This window comes from Gekko japonicus, unplaced genomic scaffold, assembly GCF_001447785.1.
Source record: "Gekko japonicus isolate JY-2015 unplaced genomic scaffold, Gekko_japonicus_V1.1 scaffold4715, whole genome shotgun sequence".
NCBI classification, from domain to species: Eukaryota; Metazoa; Chordata; class Lepidosauria; order Squamata; family Gekkonidae; genus Gekko; species Gekko japonicus.
The window spans coordinates 38103-54565 of NW_015162104.1; the positions used below are offsets into that span (position 1 = coordinate 38103).

Genomic DNA, 16463 nt, shown 5'->3' on the forward strand with positions numbered 1-16463 from the left:
CCCACCTCACAGGGTGTCTGTTGTGGGGAGGGGAAGGGAAAGGAGTTTGTAAGCCGCTCTGAGACTCCGAGTGAAGGGCGGGGTATAAATCCAATCTCCTCCTCCTCCAATTTTATTGCACAATCTGTTTTTGTAGCCTACCCATGAAATAAAGCCTTAATAAGGAGAGCACAATGCAACAGACAAAGCAATTCTAGCCGTAAAATACATATCTTAATGCAACTAAGTAAATGGATATAATTAATGCCTATGGTATTTTGAAGTTGTTTGGTTATTTTACTATTTCCCAGAAGTGATGGTACCTGCATTTACAGGAGTTAATTATTTAACACTGTTAACTCATACTGGCCTGGGTAAATAGTTACCTCTTAATGTAAACCCCCAGCCCCCTCTGGTATGCTATCGTCACGGGTCACATTCCCTTATACAGTACAGTCTTAGTACTCTTCACAAATGCTGAACAGACTGGCTGTGTTAGCAGTCCTGGAAGGTGCTTACAAACTCACCACTAGGTTTCTAAAGCAGAATAACCACTGTTCTCAAAGCACAACTGTTTTATGAAGTTCAAGCTAAGTCTTGTTCTGCCATGCAAAAAAACCCCATGTGCATGTGATCATTTTTGATTGGCAACAAAAGCTGCTTCCTCTTGAGAGCTATAGAACAGTGCCATTAATACTATGCAAATGTAAGGGGTCCTTTCTGCATGAATGAATGAAACAGCAGTGAACAAGGAAGACTAGAGCCCTAGTGCTGAAAGGGGGGAGCTTACAACCTTCAAATAAAAATAAAATCTAAAAAGAGAAGCTTCTTAAATGAAGTGGGTGTTAGCCTCATACTGCTTATCCTCTTTTTAAACAGCTGCAGGAGCACATGTGTTAAAGCAAGTATGTGCTCACCCTTTCCTTGACTAAAAATTACAAGTCTACAGTTAGGAAACACAGCTTATATTAATTTCTGGGTGTCAGTGAAAAAAACCCATCCCCCCAGTCAAAAAGGGTGGCCAGGTCCCCTTGCCGTCATAGCAGGGGGATTTGAGGGGCATATGAGTGATGTCATCGTGCACAACACTCTGGTTTGGGGCAAACCTCTATGGTTTTTTTGCCTTCAAAACCATAGAGTTTGCCCCAAAACCAGAGCATCACTGTGCAACATCCCCAGCATAATGACATCACTAGGGAGTACTGTAATCATGTCAGGGACATCGTGCGATGATGACGTCCCTGTTTGGGAGTGGGGTTTACCCCACCGGCCAGGTTGCCGGCGGCAAAATGAAGCCTCCCAAAGCAGAGAAACCCCTGCTGGGACCTGGGGCTGGTAACCCTACAATTAAAAAAATGGAAATGTCCGAAGGAGGAGTTTCTGTAACCTTTGCTGAAAATGTAATCCATTCCATTTTTAAAATCATATTTCTTGCTAGCAAATTAAAATCCTCCCTTGTCCAATCTGAGACTGGTGGGAATTACCATATCTCTCCATTCTGTTATATATGTAATTCGTCTTGCTCTTCACCAGAGTGCTAGCTACTGTCATGAGACAAACTTAATATCCATAATTTCAAGCCAGGCATATTTCAAATATCCCCTTCTAGGAAAACTGCACAAATTTTCAGTTTTTTCAGTTCTGACTTAGCAGTTTTGAAACACCAAGAGTGGGGCCCAATGCTGAAGCATAAATTTGTTGTTGTTCAGTCGCACAGTCGAGTCCGACTCTTTGCGACCCCATGGACCAGATCACGCCAGCAGGCCGCCACCTTCCTGTCTTCCGCCATCCTCTGAAGTTGGCTCAACTTCATGTTCCTTGCATCTATGACACTATCTAACCATCTCATCCTTTGCCGTCCCCGTCTTCTTTGACCTTCAATCTCCCAGCATCAGGGTCTTCTCCAGTGAGTGCTCCCTTCTCATTTGGTGGCCAAAGTATTTGAGCTTCAGTTTCATTATCTGGCCTTCCAGGGAACAGTCAGGGTTGATTTCTTTTAGGATTGACTAAAAGAAGCATAAATTACTACATTTTAAAACCCTCCCCAGATCATAAGGGACAAAGAAATAGGAACTCATCACCAACTCTATAGTTAATAAAAGACTTCTGGAGGGCTTCCACAAAAGCTAGGGCTGCCAACTATTGGTTGGGAAACACCTGGAGACCTGTGGGTGGAGGCTGGGGTTCAGAAATGAGAGGGACCTCGGCACAGCATAGTGCCATAAAGTCCACCAAAGCAGCTGCATTCTCCAGGGGAACTGATCTCTGTTTTCTGGAGATCGGTTGTCATAGGGTTAACAACCCTAACAAAATCTTCCCTGTGTTTCTTTTACTATTTATCCAATGGCCTGGGTATAGAAAGGGAAGAGGAAACTGGAAGGGTCTTGGCACTAAAGGAGGCTGGGATGACAGAATCATGCAGAGTGACAATGTACTGTTCTTCACCTTTCATGCTGTCTTACCAACTTAGAAAGCTTTTTTCAAAGTGAAACAGAAATCAAGTAACACCTTTAAGACTAATCAAGTTTATTCCAGTATAAGCTTTCATGAGTCAGAGCTCAAAGATTTTCCATCCTATATGCATGTGATAAAGTGAACTCCAACTCAGAAACACATCCTGGAATATGCTTGCTTAGTCTTAAATATGATTGATTTTTCAATTTGCTTTGCTACAATACACGGTGGGCTACCCTTTTGGAGTTCTTGGAATTTTAAAAAAGTTTACATTCCTGTGGTCTCTCCACTTGGTTTGCACTTATTGCAACTTCTGTTGTTACCAGGATGCAACCAGGAGATAATTTCATCATGGGGTAGATTTGGCCTCTTCTACCTTTCTGTAAGAGGCAGTGAGGTAAACAAACAAGAGCAAACTATCTCCCTAGAGTGAAATGCGACACCTGACTAATAACTACATGAAGAGTAGGAATGGCACAGAGGGTGGCACCCAACCCTCAAGACCATTTCATCTGTTCCCTGAGAGCTTACAAATTCTGGTGTGCAGTGGAAGGCAACACCAAACTGGACTCATTGGGGGGGGATCACTTCCTTCTCCTGAAACCACAGCTTTGTGCAGGAGCCTCCATAGCGTTCCTCTCCTCCCGTCTTAGGCTCTTAAAGAAGAATTATTACAGCCTTCCTCAGTGCAATTGTCCTCGTGAAATTTGCCCAGTCATTCCTCCATCCTCTCCAGTAACTGAGTACTAAGGCAACCCCCCTTGCAGTCTTCAGAAGTAGGCTGTCCCAAAGTGCACCTGGAATAATTTCTACCACAGTCAAGTTACAACAGGTGAGTAGCATAGATGCACTCAGCTATCTAGTTGCAACAGCTTGGATGACATCCCTATTACCACAAAGTAATTCCACTCCCTTTTCTCAGCCCGCCTCAAACATCCTTTCCAAGTGGGCAGAAAGTTTAACCTGACCATTGACATATGGGCCCGCTCTCTGGCTAGGAAAATATATGGCTCAGAGAAGCTGTTATCAGGATTTGATAAGACTGGAGGTAAGCCAGAAGGGAGGGGTTGCCTCACTGGGCTGAGCTGTCAGACTCCCAGGCCATTTGAATCAGAAAAACAAGCAGGCGTGCATAAGTGCTTGCGCTGTTCTTCAGAGAGATTGGATTACACTCCACTCTCACACCCAATCCCCTAATCTAATTAAGTCTACCCATCTCCAGTGGGATTATGAAACTGTAAACCAGGTAAATACCACAGCAAGGGAGAAGATATGAAGGAACGGCACCAAAAGGGACAGTGCATGTTACACTTCTCCTTGCAAACAACTACCGAAGTACAAACCTGCAATGGTGCTATATGGCTGTGGGCTGGTGTTACCAGAAATGGGAGGGAGGGTAAAGGCGTCATATGGAAGACTCAGAACTAGGGAGGAGTAATTACTTAGGGGCAGAGCACTTGCTTTGAACACCAGAGGGCCTTGACAACTCAGGCCTTGACAACTCCAGTTTAAAGATCTTAGGGAGCTGGTGTTGGAAAAGACTTCTTTTATATAGAGATATAAACTGTAGTGGGGGGAGCCTGCAGTTTTAAAAAGATCAACTGGAAAGGGGGCTATATTTCTTCCTGCACCCCATAAAAATGCCATCCCCAAGGAGCTTTTACTTCTGTTGGGAAAAATTTATAAAACATCTCTACATTTTGTCTAGCAGAAGCAAAACCAAGGAGGGAGGGGGATAATTATCGTATGGCATTGTGAACAGAATAGCCAGGAGAGCCTAAGATTGTCTGGCAGCCAGAAGTTCTAGCTCCTTTAGCATCATGCACTATTAGGTGGCAAGCTAGACTTGTTTTTAATGTTTCAGAGGTGGTTTGCCATTGCCTGTCTCTGCATCACAACCCTGGCATTCCTTGGAGGTCTCCCATCCAAGCACTTGCCAGGGCTGACCCTGCTTAGCTTCCAAGATCTGACAGATTGGGCTGGCCTGGGCTATCCAGGTCAGGGCAAAGGGAGGGGGCAGTAAGGAAAGAGTTAAATAGCTCCTCTGCACACAAACGCACACACCCCTTTTCCTTTTGAAATTGCAGTCTGAATGGCTATAGTCTATTAAAAAAAAAAACAGTCTGGAAAAATAATGACAAAACTTCCCATAATGTGTAGTTGCACTTTAAAAGCAAAACTAGACATAACAGAAAGACTCATATGTACTAATACACATGTCCACCGGCTCAGCACTCAAGAGGCACTGTGTGGATCAATTTTATAATAAAAATGGAGCATGTGGGTAAGGGGGGGGGGTGACACCCTGCCTCTGTCTTTTCAGCTCTTTTCTTTCAGCCTGGCTCCTCTCCAGTGTCAGTGGTGGCCTGAAAGAGTTACACGCAAATCCACTGAGTGCTGCATGCTAAAGTGAGGGGAGGGAGAAAGCTTTAGTTCCACTAAGGGATCTTTGCAGCAGCAGGCCTCCCATCCCACATAAAACATGAGGGCAAATATATGAGGATCAGGTTTCTGGTGCTAGTCTGGCTGAGGCTTTCAAGCTGTGCTCTGCATCAAGGGGTTTTATTTATCTAATTTTCAGTTTCTGTTTGTGCCTGTTATCTTGTTTTCTGTTCTTTATAAGTTTATTTTAGATGCTTCTTTTTATTTTGTTTTTCTCATTGCATTTGGACTGCCTTCATGGGGGATTACTATCGGCGGATAGCCAGTTCCCTTGCCTCACTCCCTATTAGGTTTAATTGTTTATTTTAAACTGTATTTTTGTATGTTTTAATCTATTGTAAATCACCCAGGTTGTACTCAGGGATGGGATGATTCAGAAATTCAATTAATGATGATGATGATGATGATGATGAAAGGGAAATGGTGCGATGTTTCTAGCAGTTCTGTAGTTTTATTTATTTTATCTCTTTTTTCAGTTTTCTGACTATCTGGAACTTTCAGAAGACCAAGAAGATTTATCCGTTTAAACTCTGACAGCTTCTTTTGTATTCTCCCTCATTATTCCCAGGGGTGAGAGTGCTGGGTGGGAGAATGCTGCAGCTGCCTGCAGGTTTTATTTTAATTATTGAGTTTAGGTTAGTTCAGGCCTTTCCAGGGTACTATTGGTTTGCCTTTTATTATCTTTGTCGTTCAAAGAGAGCCAGCGTGGTGTAGTGGTTCAGAGAGACGGACTCTAATCTGGAGAGCCAAGTTCGATTCCCCATTCCTCCACATGAAGCCAGCTGGGTGACCTTGGGTCAGTCACAGCTCTTTCAGAGTTCTCTCGGCCCTAAAAACAAGTCTAGCTCACCACCTAATGGTGCATAAATATAAAGAGCTAGAACATCTGGCTGCCAGACAATCCCAGGCCCAAAGGATGCCAGGCTGACAACAACCAGGGCCTTCTCAGTGGCGACTGCATACTGGTGGAACAAGCTCCCAGAAGAGATCAGGGCCCTGCAGGACTTTTTACAGTTCTGCAGGGCCTGGAAGATGGAGCTCTTCCACCAGGCTTTCGATTAAGGCGCCGCATTATACACCGAGGAGTGTCCCTGTGCCCTGGCTTCACCATCATCATCTCCAGCCTGTACTCTGGTTTACCACCTTTGCCGCCACATAATAAATTGGGTGATCTGAGCTGGCATAAACATCATCAGAATATACAGTTACCTAAGCTGTTTTTAAATAACTTGCTCTCGTTTTTATCAACTTATGTTCCAGTGTGTTAGGCATATTTTAAATGAATGCTGTTTTATGTTTATTTGCTCATAACAGGTTTTAAATGTATTTCTATGTGGTGACTCAAGTGGTTAAGACGCTGAACTGCAGGTTGTGGAAGGTCGATAGTTCCGCAGTTCGAGATCCGAGTGCACCGCATGACGGAGTGAGCTCCCGTCTCTAGTTCCAGCTCCTGCCAACCTAGCAGTTTGAAAGCAAGAAATTGCAAGTAGATAAATAGGTACCACTTCAGTGGGAAGGTAACAGCATTCCGTGCACCTTGGTGTTTAGTCATGCCGGCCACATGACCACGGTAATGTCTTCGGACAGCGCTGGCTCTTCGGCTTTGAAATGGAGATGAGCACCGCAACCCTAGAGTCGGATTTGACTGGCTTTCAAGCAAGGGAACCTTTACCTTTACTTTTTATGAAATTTTATGTAAGCCTCCCTGAGCCCACCTCGGCAGGGGAGGGTGGGATATAGGCGGAATTAAATAATTAAATAATTTTACACACAATGCCAGATGACGACGACAATGATTTCCAGGCTATTATTAGTTTGTCTCTTATTAGCTTTGGAGTTTGAAGTTCATTCCTTTTTTAAAAAATTAGATGGCAGCTGACCTTGGCTTGTCCAGGTATTTTCTCATTCCCCTCTCCCCCTTGAAAATGACAAGTTTGATTGGTTTATTACCTGGGTTGGGGGGGGGGGGGATGTATTAAAATGAGTAAAAAACAGGACTAAAGATAATGCATATATGTGGATCCCCCACCCCCATCATCTCTGGTTTAGCCCTTAAGAAAATCTTACAAACCACAAAGCTGTGATGGACCCTAAGTAAATATTGGGAGAAATACTACAAGAACATCACATTAAAGAGTAGCAAATCCCAGTTTGCAATGACTGTACAATTAATAGGGAGCTGCATCTGATCTACAATAATCAGGTGTCTCTGAACCCCTGTTTGCCACAGTGTAAATTCCTTAGGGTCACAGCTAAAAACATGAAACGTAAACAAGCTCTTGCTTACTTTCACAAAGCCTCCGATTTGCCCTCTCAAAAAATGCAAGGGGCAAGAGTGCTACCCAGAGCTACACAGCCAATGTTCCTCCCAGATGGAGGGAAAGGAAGGAACCCACGGATAGCCATCTTCATCTAATTTATCAAAAGAAAGAAAAAAGCTCTGCCGCCTCTGCTGGTCACCTCTGCCCTTGGAAAACGACTGGACTACCGAGCCACAGCTTTCTCACCCTCTATTGGTACTCTGCCAGGTAAAACCATTGGATTCAGTCCTAACAAAGCATCAGTGCCCATGAGCTGCACCTGCATATGAAGAGACTCAGTCAGTATTGCAAAGTGGGAAGGGCCGAGCAACCTTTTCACAATTTGTCTGACGGTTTCCCAGCTTTGAGAATCCTCTCCATGCAGAGATACAGGTATGGTCCCTGTAATTTTCCTTCACCCAGAGGGCATCACTTTAAAACAATATGCCAGACAAATCCTTTTGTTTACTACAGTACTCAACAGAGGTGGCTCTCTCCTCTATAAAAGTCCCCATTTCTTAGTCTACTCACCCACCATATTCTCCTTGTACCCCAAACCAAACTGTTTACCCCATTGATTATCCAGCCTGACAGAATCAATTAATTTCCTGCCTTAAAATTTAACCTCTGTCCATGACCCCGTTGCCCTCCAAGCTGTAACCATTACAAGATGCCCTTAAGGAACTGCTATAGGGGAAAGGTGATGCTACAGCTAGTCAAGATACAGGTGCAATATTAGTGTTCCTCTTTCACGGGACATCTCAATGAATCGTCTCCTGAACTTTCAGTCCAGCTACTTCAGTTCACTATCTCAATCCCACTGTGACTGCTAACCATCAAGACCAAGCATCACTCCCTTCCAAAGCAAGTGCACAGATTCTCACCTGAAACACATCTCCATTCACAGTGGCCCCTGTGCTCTCAAAATCAACTGCAGAGAAAGGAAAAGAACAAAGTGTTAGTTATTTGCATTGCATTCATTTATATCGCCAATGGCTCTCCCCTCCTCCATTTTCTCACAATAACAACCCTGAGGCAGGAAAAACTGAATTATTTTCCCCTCACAATAACAACCCTGTCAGATCTCAGAACCTAAGCAGGGATGGCCTTGGCTAGTATTTGGAAGGGTAACCTCCAAGGAGTATCAGTGTCTGAGGAATACCAATGGCAAACCACTTTTGAAACATCTCTTGCCTTAAAAAAAACAAGTCTCACCACCGAATAGTGCATAACGCTAAAAGTGCTTGAACTTCTGGCTGCCAGACAATCTTAGGATCTCCTGGATATTCTACACACAATGCCATAAGATTATTATTAATAATTATTATTTATTATTACAACCCTGTGGAGTAGGCTAGGCTGACAGATTGCGACTGGCCCAAAGTCTCCCAGCAAGCTTCCGTGACAGAGTGGTGATTTGAGTCCTAGTCTGACACTGTCCACTATACCATGCTGGCTCTCTGGACAATGGTGGGTGGCAGCATAAGGCTGGACCTGAAGTGTGGTACACTATACTCAGGAAATGGCTTCTTGCCTTATGGGCGGCGGGGGGGGGGGGGCAGCTCTGTTCGTTAGCACCTCTTCGTTGGTGGTGTGGGAAACAGGATGGAATGTACAAGAAACAGCAGGACATGGGAGTTGAAAGAAGATATAAGGAGGCTCCAGGAGAATTGAGAGCGACAGGCAGAAATTGAGGGTAACTGGGGACAGAGTGTGCAGGAATCTCTAATTCTCACATTCATCTTCCAACATCCCCAAAGTAAAACCTGGTAGCCGAGTCACTGGTTATAGTTTCCTCTTTTGGACAACCTTCCTGGTAATAGTATGTCTATCACTCTGTGACTCATTCTTCTAGATAAGGAACCAGTCGCTGTGTACAGGAAACTCTACAGAGATTAAAGTTGAATGGAATGTTCTTGGAAGCCTGATGCCTGTCAAAATCCCCTCAAAGGTCAATGGGACTTACTTTTCAGTAATTATGCTTAAGCTTTTTAGAAGTTAGGAAGGTACTGAAAGAATTATCGACGTGGGCTTTTGTGCGCAAGGACCTAGTTCACCCGATGCACAAAGTGGAAAGAAAAAGCAGTAGGGAAAGTATGAACACATGGGCAGAGGTAGAGCGGAGGGGAAAACAAAGTTAGTAACCTTAATAAGCCACCTGATGCTATGTATGTTTACTCAGAAGCCAACCCCTCCTGTATTCAAGGTTCCTTACAGCTAAAAAGGAATAGTACAGCCTAAATTACAATGGATAGAAATGCAAGCAACACATCCTGATTTACAGGAGATATAATACTGATACAAAAGAAAGCAGAGTAATATTTTTAATTAGCAGGACTAACCAAAATAACAAGCTTTTGTATTCCCCATGTTAATTCAGAGATAAAATAACATTCATCTGCTGGAATAGCAATGTGTCAGTAGGTAAAAACAGCAATGCCATTGCATGGGAACAATTACTTTTTTGCAAGAAGCTACCCAAAGGCAAAAATATCAGATTTCTTAAGACTTTTACAGCTTCTCATTCAAAGTGTTTCTTGAAGTTTTTTAAAGTTAAAGTGATTTAAGGGTTAGAGGGAGAATGTTCAGGAAGACTGAAACCTACTGGTTTTAATCTGTTTCTGTTTTAACGTTTGACTCGTGCCCATTTATCACTTTATGAAGGAACTGTCTGTGTAAACTGCAGAACAGCACTGTGGGCAGATGATGGAATACATGACCTCCACTGAGAATATGCCCTTGATAAATATTCCCATCCAAATGTTGTAGTGAAGGAAGAGGTTGCAAATGCCAAACTGCTCACTTGTAAAACGCCTGTTAAAGGCACAAGAACCATGTTCTGTATGAACCCTGTTCTGATCACCCTAAGAAGAGTTAGCTGCTGGCATATAGCATGTGTCTTAGTTCTCCCTAGGGTTGCTAAATGCCTGTTGCTGTAATTCCTGATTGCATAACAGTAGTACCCTGTGGAACATAATAGCTAATCCCTTTATTTCAGAAGGAAATCCCTTTATTTCAGAAGATTTACACAGATAAATCTACTTTAAAAAAAAAATTGGCCAGAAGAATCAAGTTCTGCCCTTGACCTGACATAATGGGAGAGGTTTTCCCCACCTACATCCTTATCCCATGGGGGGAGGGGACCTTGAAGTACCCTCCAGTGCAGTTCTAGACTAAACTAAACTGTCTTAAGGGCATCTAGTCCAGAAGGAATCTACTATAGCCACATCTACTATAGCCACATTTTGGCCTGTAATGAGGAAAGGACATTACTGAATTTGTTAAAGCTTCCAGACAGCTCACCAAGAGCATGGTTGGAAATACCAGCCGGCCTCTGTCAGTCCCCCAAGGCATTTGGAAACAGTAACTCGGGCTTTTCAAGTTACTGCCCTGCTTTTGTGGAATAGCCTCCTGGAGGAAGTAAGGCAGGTTTTTGCTCTCTTGACAAGGCTACAAAAACTGAATTATTTAGAAGGTCCTTTGGAGAAGTATGAGGGTTTTGTGACTATATCAGATTGACTGTAGCTGGTTGTTCTAACAACAGAATGTGTTTTGTTTTTTAATTTAGTTTTTAAAGGGGGGGGGGGTTTCCTGTGTATGTTTTGTTGATGGCCACCATGATCAGGACAGAGGTGAGCATGCAAGTATTTAAAATACATAAATAACCGTGGCCAAAGAGAACAAATTTCTTGTTTGGAAGCATGGTGCTTTCAGGTGTCCTTTCGCACCTGAGCGAGAATTGCCTTGCTGTGCTGTCCCCCATGCCTTGAAGAACAGTACAACACGGAGAAACTGCAGAGGTGAAGCTTTTCTCAGCATAGTGATAAAGTAGTCAGAAGAGCTTCCTCTCCTATATTTATGAGAACCAGACACATGTCAAGGGCACACGAGCAGAGCATTTGAAAAGAATCGACAACCCCAAGCAGAGATAAGGAAGGAAGTCAAGGAGGAAAAGTATTCCATGTGCTGCTTGTATACTTAAAGAGCATATTCCTTTCCTACTGCCACTTCCTTACAGATGCTTTTTCCCTTAACCTGACACAACTCCCACCTTGAGTATCTGACTACACCCAGAATGACTGTGTCTGGTCTGGCAACATTTGCAGAGACTCCTCCCAAAGTCAACGCAGAGCTTTGGGATGTCTATCTCACATACAATACACCCACAGAGAATCCAAACCCTTCCTTCTGCAGCCTGTCTACCTAGTCCTGCGGCAGTCAAGGAAGGAATTCAAGCTCTTTTGATGGGTCATGCTGAGCTGGCTTGCCCTTGGCCTATTTGCTAGAGACAAGTGTGGCCCACTAAGCTTCCTTTCCTCAGGTAGGTAGAAGTTGCTTTGGAGGGCTAGGGCTGCTTGTCTCTTATGAGACCCTCAAAGCACAGCCAGCCTTTGCTACAGGTATGAAGACTTTAGGATAGAAAGCCACTATAGTGAAGAGATGGGTCAAGTCACTTCTCTGCCACAAAATTCTTGACTTTTTTTTCTAAGCCTCAGTTGTGGGGTGGGGGTGGGGAATCATGGCTCAGTGACAGAGGACCTCCTTGGCATACAGGATGTCCCAGGTTCAATTGTCAATCTCCAGTTAAAAGTAGCAGCTGATGGGAAAGACTACAACCAGACAGCCCCCAGCCAGTCAGAGCAAACAAAACTGACTTTGATAGTCCAATGGTCTGACTCAGCATGTTCCCCAAACGCAATCCAGACAGTAGAAAGTGCTATTTAAGTTATAAATAGCAGTAGCACCATCCTAGCTGATGCCTTGGCCAGCGTAAGGCTCCAAGTGCAAAGACAGCCTCTGCGCTTCCCACCTCCGGAAAGGTTGCGTTTGCAGCCTCCCCCCCCTCCCCTCCCCCCCCCATGTAGAACCCTTGCTTGGGTGTCCCCAAGCGCTCCTCCGACAAGAAAAAGCGGGAGATCTCAGTGGTTCCCTGCTAAAATGAGCAGCGGCTTCCGGCTCCCAGGGCTTGAGGAGGCCCGCGCTGCCCCTGCCATTCAACGGCAACGCCAGCCGGCTGGTCTGCTTTGTAGGCCCGTGGAGGATTCCCCTCGGCGGAGGGGCATGCTGCCTTCCCCACTCTCACCTGGCTGCTCTGTCGCCTGAGGGTCTCCGAAGCCCCCTTCGGCCGTGCTGAAGCCCTCGTCGTTCTCGATGCCCGCGATCTCGCTCTCTTGCTGAGCCAGGAAGGCAGCGGCTGGGTCCTCCTCCGGGACCTCGGCAGCTCCGCTCTCCGAGGAGGAGAAGAAACCGAAATCATCAGCCATGTTTGTTTCCCTGCACCAAGCCCTCCTTCCCGGGGATGGGCGCTGAGCAGCCCTGACGTTCCCTGCCTGCAAATGTACACGCCGCCGAGCAGGGCAGTCCGCGAAAGGAAGCCCGGGCTCAGCTGTCACTGCGGCGGCGGCGGCGGCTGCAGGAGGAGCCTGACAGTGCGAGGGAAGGGAGGCGGTGACATCACCAAGCGAGCGGCGGGGCTTCTCTGGAGCCACACGAGGGCAGCACTGCTTTGAAGCTGGCTACCGGGAGACTCAGGAGTGTCCCCTGAAATCGGATCAGCTCAAGGGGGCGTTTCCACCGTCACAGCAAACGTTGTGTAAACCCAGTCTTGGGCTTTGGGGCCTTCTGTGTGTGTGAACAGGGGTGTGGACAGTCTGACAAGTCACAAATTATGGATAGGGTTACCAGGACCCTGGAGAAAAATCTCCCGTCCCTTTAGGAGAGGCTCAGTGTACCTAATAATTGCTGCACATCAAACTGATATTAAAGGAAGAACTAGGCAGAACAATTTAAAAAGCTGGAAGCCATTAGAGTTGCCAACCTCTGAGTGGAGCCTGATCTCCCAGAATTACAATTGATCTTTATATGACATAGATCAGTTCCCCTGTATGAAATGGCTGCTTTGGAGGGTAGATTCTATGCCTATGGCATTATGCTCTGCTGAGGTCCCTCTACAGGTCTGTTGTTGTTCAGTCACACAGTCAAGTCAGACTCCACGACCCCATGGATCACATCACACCAGGCCCTCCTGTCTTCTGTCGTGCTCCGGAGTTTGCTTAATTTCATGTTCCTTGCTTAACCATCTCATCCTTTGCCGTCCCGGTCTTCTTTGACCTTCAGTCTTTCCCAGCATCAGGGTCTTCTCCAGTGAGTGCTCCCTTCTCATTTGGTGGCCAAAGTATTTGAGCTTCAGCTTCAGTATCTGGCCTTCCAGGGAACAGTCAGGGTTGATGTCTTTTAGGATTGACTGATCTGATCTCCTTGCAGTCCAAGGGACTCTCAAGAGTCTTCTCCAGCACCATAATTCAAAAGCATCTACTCTTCGGCGCTCGGCCTTCCTTATGGTCCAACTCTCGCAGTCATACATTACTACTGGGAATACCATTACTTTGACCATGCGGACTTTTGTTGGCAGGGTGATGTCTCTTTTTATTATGCTGTCTACTTTTGCCATCACTATGGAGCAGGCGTCTTTTAATTTCGTGCTGCAGTCAGGCTCCACCCCCAAATCTTCAAGAATTTCCTGATCCATTGTTGGAAACCCTGGATACCCCAATTATGGAGGACACAGGTTGGGTCTGGGATCCCCATCCTGAAATGAAAGTGGGTTCTCCTCAGTTCCTGATCATGTGGTGCATGACTGTGACTTTGGCATGCAGGAAGAAGGGACATCAATTTGGTGTCGTGGTTAAGAGCGGCAGACTCTAATCTGGAGAACTGGGTTTGATTTCCCACTACTCCACATGCAGCCAGCTGGGTGACCTTGGGTCAGTCACAGTTCTCTCTGAACTGTTCTCTCAAGAGCAGTTCTCTCAGAGCTCTCTCAGCCTCACCTACCTCACAGGGTGTCTGTTGTGGGGAGGGGAAGGGGAAGGGAAAGGGATAGTAAACCATTCTGAGACTCCAAGTGAAGGGTGGGGTATAAATCCAACTCTTCTTCTCTTCTTCCCCCTTGCACTATTTTCCCAACCAGCAACAGTCCTGGGGGCAGTACTGCTTGACCTACTAGGAAAACCCATGAGTACACTTGTGGGTTTCTCAAGCAAACCAGATAGCACCACACCCTTGGATCATTTCAGGTCAGAACACGCATCACACAGGACTCAGGATTCAGGCCCTGTATCCAGCCTCCATAATGTATGATTCTGTGGCTCTGTGTTTCAAGCTAAGAATGGGTATTGGGTGCAAAAATTAGTATCCTCCAAAATCCAGCTTTTATTTTAAAACATAATGAAGGTTTCTAGCTCTTGACTGCAGAGTCATACTTAGTCCTGTATGTGCCAATCAAATGTTTGCAAGTGTACTCAATGTTCTATACAAAAGCATGCAAAATGTGGGTTATCTTTGAGAACCAAGAGTAATGCCATTTTGTTAGATTTTGGCAGGCAGTGGTGGGCAGCTAGCACTCTGGGCACCTCTGCCCGCCTTCAATAATTTTGATACAGTTTTCTGGAATGTAAGAGACAGGAACATTCTGAGAAATGCTGAGCATGAAGGAACAGAGAGAATATGGGGGAGAGAACAAAGGGTCTTCAGTATGCCTCAAATGAGATAAGAAACTTATCCACTTGCTTACTGACATGCAGAAGTTAGCCATGGGAATAGAACAAAATGCAGCTTGCGCATGTGTAAAGAAAAGTTTTTTGTGTGTAGTGGTATAAAAGCCCACCCCAGCTCCACTCAAGTGGGAGCAGAACAGATGGAGTTTATTTGCCATTCTGCATCCCCCTTATTCCTGGAATTAAGGTCCCCCCCCCCAGTCAACTGAGTGCTTCGCCTGTGTGTGCATTAATTGGAATGGCACACGCCAGGTTAACAACCCCATTTTGTCAAAATTCTGAGTTTGGATCAGTGCAGAGTAAAGATGGTTCAGTATATAAACACAGAACAAAGAGATAGTCCTTGCCTTCGATTCTAGTAAGAAGTCTGAGGGGCACTGCATCCAGATTTCATTCCCTTTGGATGAGAGAGCACTGAGGACCTCTGATGTCAGGCAAAACCTGTTCAGACAACAGCTAATGATCCAAAGTAGCAACCGTGCATCACTTTTTTACAATAATTAAGTTACTCCTTCACAGCTATTAATATGAGTACAGAAATCACAGTTTGGGTACTTTTCGCCTTCTGTGTATATTCCCTGTTGGGTTGCCAGATCACAGCCTGTTGATCCTGTCTGTTTTTTAAACTGGAGTCCTACTTATTGACACCACTCTAGGAGGAGCACAGATGAGGGAACTGAGGAAGGAATGGGAATGTGGCATAACAGCTGCATTCTCTCCCACTGCCTCAGAAGGGGCAAGCGGAATCTCTGGGTTGTAATCTAACAACCCTGTTTCTAAAATGCAGCAAGTACCATCTCTCCCCATTATTGGCCCATCCAGAGTAAAGCAACCCAAGGTGAACCCTAGACTGCATGGCAACAAAGTAGTTATAGAAACCTTGAAGACTGCTGTTCAACCAGATTGTAAACCTGATCAGCAGGACATTTAATTATATTTATTTAGATATTATATCTTGCTGTTCTACCCAGTAGGCATCCAAAGCATCTTGTAACTTCATTCTCCTTGCATCCATTTTATTCTCACAACAACAACCATGTGAGGTATGTTAAGAGTGAAAACAAGCTGAACAGGGATTTGAACCGGGGTTTCCCAGATCTTAGCCTGGCTCTCCTTTCTCACATTTCTGCATATGCCAATGAGCAATGCCAAAACAGACACCTAAAAGTGTAATACTTTCCTAAAGGTCTAGAAGTTATGCCAGTCCTGTTTCAGTGCAAGGACCCTTTGTGCCGGTCTAATGGTTGAGCTACATCCAACATGCACAAGTGTTGTGTTTGTCTCGTGTTAGAAAGCAGGTTTCAGGTTTGATGGGATGCAATTGTGTTGACTAGGAAATTTTCACTAACCAAAAACCTTTCAGTCTATTTGCATACATATCCACTTGGAATGTGAAGTTTCCTCAGAGTTTAGACACACACAGGTGCAGGTTGGGACCAAAAGAAAGATCAGTAAAGCTCTTTATAGGACCAAGTATGTCACAATGTAGTGAGTAAGATTTTGAGTTCACTGAAATTTTTCTGCTGTCTGGATAGTAAGCAAAAGAGAGAGAGAGAGGAGGAGGAGGAGAGGGGGTGGGTGTGAAAAAAGATGATACAGGACTGATGAATAAGCCCAATCATGTCTCTGAAAGGCATAACTGGCAACAACCAACACATAATAGCAGTATTATGTAACTGACCTCTACACTTGGCCTATTTTGCAATAAATGGATCCTTCAACCTCATCAGTG

General features: G+C 44.9%; 1 protein-coding gene across 2 annotated transcripts in view; it reads right to left on the reverse strand.

Annotated features, from left to right (window-relative positions):
• The window catches only part of CLTB (clathrin light chain B), a 22755-nt gene extending 10094 nt beyond the window's left edge, over positions 1-12661 (reverse strand). Inside the window, exons 1-2 of one of the 2 annotated variants that reach the window (XM_015405658.1) lie at positions 12259-12661; positions 8060-8106 (exon numbers count right to left, since the gene is read on the reverse strand). In XM_015405658.1, coding sequence (XP_015261144.1) covers positions 8060-8106; positions 12259-12439 — 228 coding nt within the window. In that variant the 5' untranslated portion in view covers positions 12440-12661. The remainder of the gene's footprint in view (positions 1-8059; positions 8107-12258) is intronic. The other variant, XM_015405659.1, reaches the window with a different exon arrangement.
• Positions 12662-16463: the final 3802 nt, after the last annotated feature.